The 7,454-nt window shown below is 34.5% G+C and overlaps 1 protein-coding gene across 1 annotated transcript; it reads left to right on the top strand.

Annotated features, from left to right (window-relative positions):
• The first annotated feature begins 3,124 nt into the window (after positions 1–3,124).
• LOC145088371 (G-type lectin S-receptor-like serine/threonine-protein kinase At4g27290) lies at positions 3,125–6,582 on the top strand. The gene is made up of 7 exons (XM_079026702.1): positions 3,125–4,419; positions 4,581–4,742; positions 4,854–5,002; positions 5,128–5,338; positions 5,430–5,667; positions 5,756–5,906; positions 6,164–6,582. The coding sequence occupies exons 1-7, from the start codon at positions 3,141–3,143 to the stop codon at positions 6,446–6,448; spliced, it is 2,475 nt and encodes an 824-aa protein (XP_078882828.1). The 5' UTR covers positions 3,125–3,140; the 3' UTR covers positions 6,449–6,582.
• The last annotated feature ends 872 nt before the right edge of the window (positions 6,583–7,454 follow it).

Raw genomic sequence — 7,454 nt, 5'->3', positions numbered from 1 at the left:
CTGCACGTACTAGCCTTAGAGCGTATACGCTAAGCGTACAAGCTGAGTATGCCCAATATACTCAACAGTGGGCTTTGGAAGTTTGGGCTTTTCGGTATTGGGCCCATGTTGGACCTTAGGAGTATAGGGCTTTTTTGAGCCATGATAATTCTATTCTTTGGGCAATGCTATTTTGTGGACTCTTTTGGTCGAATGCCCACGAGGGGATTTAGGCCCAATATGGAAGATTGGGCCATATTTCGGCTTTGGGTGATCATTTTGGAACTTGGGCCTTTTGGATAGTTGGCTTGGGACTTGGCCTTGGGCCAAGTTAGGTAAAGGGTAAAAATGTATTTTATCCTATTCTGGACTCTTAGTATGAGTCGGGATCCAATTATTTATTGGATGGTATTTCATGTTTATAGCACGGAGATTTTAGCGGACCAGCAGCCAGAGATTTATCTGTGAGATTCAGCACTTTGAGGTAAGTCTCCCTCACCATGTTTAGCGGGTCGCAGGAACCAATGCCGACCCAGGGTTTATTATGTTAGGGTGTTAGATGTCTGTGTGACTCTTGCATGTGTATGTGTTCGTATGCTTAGTGGGTGGGGCCTAAAGGTTATTTTGTATGCTACTACTAGTTATGCTGCATGCTTGTATGCAGGACGGGGCGCGTTGTGCGAGTTAGGGCGAGGCCCGTTATACTCAGTGGACGGGGCCCATTATGCGAGTTAAGGAGAGGCCTGTTACACTCATTGGGTGGGGCCCATTGATAGACAGATCTGTATGCCGGGGAGGGGGGGGGGGAATGTCGGGCGGGGACCAATGATGGGAGGGGGGCATTATGTGTTGATATATGGTATGTGGTATTTGGGGAACTCACTAAGCTCTGTGCTCATGGTTTTCAGTTTATGTTTCAGGTACTTCGGGTTTGAACGTGGGGAGCCCAGGATGATTGCAGTGCACACATCACTGTTTCCACATTTTGTGATTTACTCTGATATTTATGATGCATTGAAACACTTTGTTCCACCTTGGATTCCATGATGTTGTCTTTGGGATTATTGTTTTATAAATTTAAAAATGATATTTTTGGTTTTTTTTTGGACGTTACAATCGATGATGACATGTATCTAATTTTGAATTTATGTAATGTTTTGTAAAATTATAACATATTTTTAACTTGAATGTTTGGATTAATATTTTGATATTGTTGTTGTATTATTAAATTTTAATGTTTCGATCTATTTTTCTGCAATTAATATTTCAAAGCAGTTTTTATATTTTTCTAATGTTTGTTATGTATTTGGATTGAACAGTTTCCTAAAAACTAAAAAAAATACAATCAGTGGCAACACCTTTAGTTGTAATAGATGACATTAGTGTCAACGAGACATTAGTGGTGACATATATCATTATCGGCGGCAATTAGAACATTAGCGACGAGCTAACAACGACGACCTTTTATTGGCAACATATCACCACTAAAGGTATTAGCGGCGACATTCTTGCCCTTTAGCTGCAACACTCATCGTCACTAAGAACATCGAAAATGAGGGTTTAATAAGAGTTGAATGGATGATTGCTAGGATTAAATAGAAGTTGAATAAAGTGTTGGTGATGATATGGATGAGAGTTGAATGAAAAAGTTATATGATCATTGTGTGGTTCAATGAATTTAATCTTTTCTTTTTCAATTAAATTTCAAACTATATATATATATATATATATATATATATATATATATATATAATCATATTTTATTATTATTTTTATATTTGATTATGATATTTTTTTTAAATTAAACTACAAATAAAATTAATGGTATTATATTATTTAATATATCATATTTTTAGGTATGATATTTTTTCAAATAAATAAATCAAATGAAATATTTAAAAATAAAAACCCACTGAAAAAGAAATAAATACTTTACAAATCTAATACAAACTAATTTTGATAAAATATTACATTAAATTAATCAAAATATTGGACATTAATTTCGACTGTTATGTAAAATACGTTCTTATATATATTTTTTTAAATCATGCCGAAGTACATAATTTGTTTCATTATCACGAAGTTCAGAGTTCCTTAAAATTTGATGTGTTTTTAGGTATTGTTTTTTTTATAATTTTTAGGTTTTATGTTTTTTAATTAATGTATTTTTAGGTATTAAATGTTTTAGATTTTGTAAATTTTAATTAATGTATTTTTTAGTATTGTACTTTTTTTTAACTATTATAAAGTAGATGTTAGATCTGTATATTATACAGATTAATTTAAAAAGAGATTAAACATTAAAATATAAACAAAAAATATATTTTAATGTAAAATTTTAAAATAAAAAAAGAAGAAATGTATTTATTGCAATTTAATATCATATATATGATATTTAATACTTTAAAGTATATGATTTTAATTTTAAAAATTGAAATAAACCAAAAATTGAAAAGCCGATAATATTTATTTCAAAAATGTCACAAAATGACAAGTGTCAAAATTAATGAGAGATTGACATGTGGTAAAAAATCTTCATTTATTAAGGAGGATTTTATTTTTAAATTTATAATTATTTTTAAAAATATAATGATGATGATATGGAAATGTATTAAACTTTGTAGGATTTAACGAAGTTTGACCGTTAAAAAGTAAAACGGAGTAAAAAGAGAAAATGTTGATTTAGCGGTAATAAGGGACGGACGCAGAAATTTATAGTAGGTGTTGCTGATGTAAGAAAAATAGGTTAAAAACGTTGAAAAATCGAAAAAATTTCCACTACATAAAAGGAAAATAAATGTTGCCGACCGTTACATATCCGTCCATGGCGGCAATTTATTGAACTTCATAGAATTCAATAGAAGGTGGACTTAGCTCAATATTTTTATAGTGGCGTTGATAAAATGTAATTAATTGTATTCCCAAAAAGTCAAAGGTAACCTCATGACCGACGTAGCATCTAGATTGTGGGGTGTGGTGCTGGTGTCGTCGACCAAATGCAAGCTCAAGTGTAAGTCCAAATTTTGGAGTAAAATGTTGGAGAACCACAAATTAGGTCAACCCTTACCCCCACAGCCTTCTTTGACAAAATGAATATAAATAAATTAACAATTTGCAATTGAAGAAATGAAGTACGTAACAATTTTCCAAAGAAAACTTCAATGGAGATCCTTCATTATTTCTTATTTTTTGGTCTCCTCATGTCCGATTTGGGCATTTGTAGGGCACAAGACACCATAGCAGCTAATCAAACTCTCAGTGACGGGCAAACCCTTGTTTCAGCTGATGAAATGTATGAACTCGGGTTTTTCAGTCCTGGAAACATTACAAACCGCTATTTGGGCATATGGTACAAGAACAAATCCCCACTGAGAGTGGTGTGGGTTGCTAACAGGGAGAAACCAATAACGGATACGTCAGGTGTCTTCAAAGTTGACACCAACGGAACCCTATTGGTTATGGCAGGTAGCAACAACACCACTGTCTGGTCATCTAACCCTGGCCCGATGGCGATATCTCCCACAAACGTAAATCCGGTGGCACAACTTTTGAACCCCGGAAATCTGGTTGTGAGAACAGCTGGCCAGGAAAGTTTCATCTGGCAAAGTTTTGATTACCTTGGAGACAAGTTGCTTCCCGGGACAAAATTAGGGAAGGACCTGGTCTCTGGGTTTGAGTGGCGGTTAACGTCATGGAAGAGCCTCGATGACCCTTCACCTGGCCTGTATGTAGGGTTCGTGAATACAAACGGGTTCCCACAGGTGTTCATAGAAAGAGATTCTGTTCCTTACTCGAGGTTTGGACCATGGAATGGTCTTACGTTCAATGGCATTCCTAGTCATATTTCAAACTCCATATACACACACGACTTTATTATGAATGATAAGGAGGTGTACTATAGGTTCACACTTGTTAATAGTTCAGTCGTGACCCACATCTACTTAAGTCCAGATGGCATCCCGTTACGAATGAACTGGAATGAACGAACACAGATGTGGTTCCTATACTCGAGCGCGAACATTGACATGTGTAGCCGTTTCGGACTATGTGGTTCATATGGAAGGTGCAACCCGAATAACTCACCTCTTTGTAGTTGTATGGAAGGGTTCGAACCACGAAACCCAGACGAATGGAGTGCCTCCCAGTGGTCAAGTGGGTGTCGCCGTAGAACAGCTTTAGGTTGTCCGAATGGAGATGGCTTTAGAGTGTTTAAAAACGTTAAAATGCCAGACACTCGGCGTGCATGGTTCAATAGGAACATGACACTTGGTGAATGTAAGACAGCATGCAAGCAAAATTGCTCGTGTAACGCGTATGCGAATATTGATATTCGAATGAATGGAAGCGGATGCTTGCTGTGGTTCGATGATCTATTGGATATCCGAACAGTTGATGAAAGCCAGGACCTTTACGTGAGAATGGCTGTCTCCGACTTGACAAGTAAGCTGATTTTCATGATAATATATAAACAACTTTCAAAGGTCCAGTTGGGTTTTTAATGTGTATTTTTTTGTATAATCTTACCTGTTCTTTCAACTAATAACAGTTCATGTTCGTTCAAGGTTTCAAACATTATTAACTTGTTATAGTTTTGCTAATAGTTCCATCAATCCCGGAATTAACCTCCAGACCTGGTTCCAAAAAAAAGAGGCAAACAACCATAGTGGTAGTGTCGATTTTATCTAGTCTTGTTATGGTGATCTTGATTTTAGCAATCTTCTATGGTTGGAGAAAAAAGAAACGAACCCAAGTGAAAATACCAGGTAATTCTTTGATTATATATACAGAAAGTGTCAGATATAATAATTTGAAATGTGAATCATTCATTGACATATATTAGTTTGGTTTGTTATTACCATTTGCTGATGTACCAGTGCAAACTATTGATGAAGAGTATATCATGGAGAGCCAAGATGATGATACAGAGTTAACGTCTTTTAGCCTGACAACCATATTGAAATCCACTAATGATTTTGCAAATGACAAAAAACTCGGACAAGGTGGTTTTGGTCCGGTTTACAAAGTAAGACAGTTTACGCAGCTACTCGTATTTGTTTTTATTCTCATAAACGTTTCATTGATTTATATTTGTAAAACAAATCTAACTTTTTTGTTCAATATCTGAAATTAATACCCTTTGATCTTTAGGGTGTGCTCGATGATGGACGAGAAATAGCTGTGAAAAGATTATCCAAAACTTCAAGACAAGGTCTTGGAGAGTTTAAAAATGAAGTTAAATTCATTGCTAAACTTCAACATCGAAATCTTGTAAAGCTTTTGGGATATTGCATTCAAGGAGATGAAAACATGTTAATATATGAATACATGCCTAACAAAAGTCTGGACTCATTCATATTTGGTACAACTTTACTTTCTATGACACATGTTTCTTCACCTTCCTTTCAATTTTTTTCATAATGTAAATCATACCAATAACTTATATTGGTCAGATAAAATCAAAAGTTCGATACTAGGTTGGTCAGATCGTTTTCACATCATTCATGGGATTGCTCGAGGACTCCTTTATCTTCATCAAGATTCACGATTTAAAATTATTCATCGAGATCTTAAAGCAAGCAACATTTTGTTGGATGTTGACATGAATCCCAAGATATCAGATTTTGGTCTCGCAAGAATGTTTACAGAACATGAAAACGAAGCAAATACAAACAATATAGTTGGAACTTTGTAAGAATCCATTAGTTAACCATGCAACTTTCTTTATATACATATATATATTTTCAAGACATTTAAATCTTTACAAATTTTCCTATAGGGGTTATTTATCACCGGAGTATGCTTTAGATGGAATTTTCTCCGAAAAATCAGATGTCTTCAGTTTTGGTGTTCTAGTAATGGAAATAGTAAGTGGGAAAAAAAATAGAGGATTCTCTCATGAGAATGACAGCGATAATCTTCTTGCACATGTAAGTTTTATTTAACACAATACGGAAAGGATTTCCACATATATACCTATATATGAGTGTTGTGTCATTACCGCATAATGAACGACTTAATGGACAAAGTTGGGAAAATGAAGTAGACTTTCTCCATTTAGTTATAATTTGTTAATAATATGTTTTTATTTTCTTCTATTTCCCTAATAGGATTATTTTCTCAAATGTTTTTTTAGATATTTTTATCTATATATACATTTAATTTTATTTTATCTATATACATTTAGGCATGGAGACTCTTTGAAGAAGGTATGGCTGTGGAGTTGCTTGGTGTGCATATGCGTAACACATTTGTAGCCTCTGAAGTACTTCGGTCGATACATATCGGTCTTTTATGTGTGCAACATCATCCAAATGACAGACCAACTATGTCATCTGTGGTTTTGATGTTTGGTGAAGAAGGTGTATTGCCTCGACCTAAACAACCTGCATTTTTTGCCAAAGGGAGTGTGCCTCAGCATTATCTTGTTTCTAATAATGGCATCACGATGACAACATTAGAACCTCGATAACTAGTTTTATACCCTCCGTGTCGGGTATAAAGTTGTATTGAATTATCAAAATAACATACATATGTTTTTATTTTGTAACGTTCATTTCAATTTAACGGTTTCTATATAGAGCCAATAAATAATAATTGATTATTATACTGGTAAAGACGAAATTTGTACAATTGACAAGTGAGTTAGTTAACAAAAAAAAGGCTTTATATAAAGGTACAATTGGCAAGTGCGTTAGTTAACAAAAAAAGGCTTTATATAAAGGTATAATGGGTTATATAATAATATAAATAAATATAATAATAATAAATATAACAATATTAAGGAACATATATAGTCTAGGGTTTAATTTGTAATTTTTGGAAATCAGTTTTGAATAAGAACTCTGTTTGGGGTTAACTCTGTCAACATGAAAAAGACCAGGGACCATTTCTGCCTGCAAATAGAGATTCTTTGAAAGGTAAACGATCCTAGCCTTTTCTAAGATTGTCCTTGTCCATTAAAAGTCAACTGTTCCACACCTTGAGCTTCGATAGATCGAGAGAGAGAGAGAGAGGGAGAGGGAGAAAGAAAAAGGGAGGGGGGAGAGGGAGAGGGAGATGGAAAGATGAGTTATTGTCCTTATCGCTACTAGAAAGAAAACACATTGGTTTGGCTGTTGTTAATCCGACCTGAAGATTTGACAAAGGCCTAAGCCTACTCTATTGATCACTACGGGAGTTCAGTCGCACGAACACAAATACAAAAAATCATATCGAGAGAGAGAGAGAGGGAGAGAGTGAGAGAGAGAGTCTCATACACATAAAAGCAGAAAATCATATATATATATATATATATATATATATATATATATATATATATATATATAGAGAGAGAGAGAGAGAGAGAAAGGTGATTTTCTGTTTTGTGTGCGTGCGACTGAGAACACCTTTAGAGATCAACGGAGTAGGCTTAGGACTTTGTCAAATCTTCAGGTCGGATTAACCAACAACCAAACCAATGTGTTTTTTTTTTTCAG

This window comes from Lactuca serriola, chromosome 2 (assembly GCF_051521515.1).
Source record: "Lactuca serriola cultivar US96UC23 chromosome 2, Lser_US96UC23_V15, whole genome shotgun sequence".
NCBI classification, from domain to species: domain Eukaryota; kingdom Viridiplantae; phylum Streptophyta; class Magnoliopsida; order Asterales; family Asteraceae; genus Lactuca; species Lactuca serriola.
This window is presented reverse-complemented; position numbering and strand designations above follow the sequence as displayed.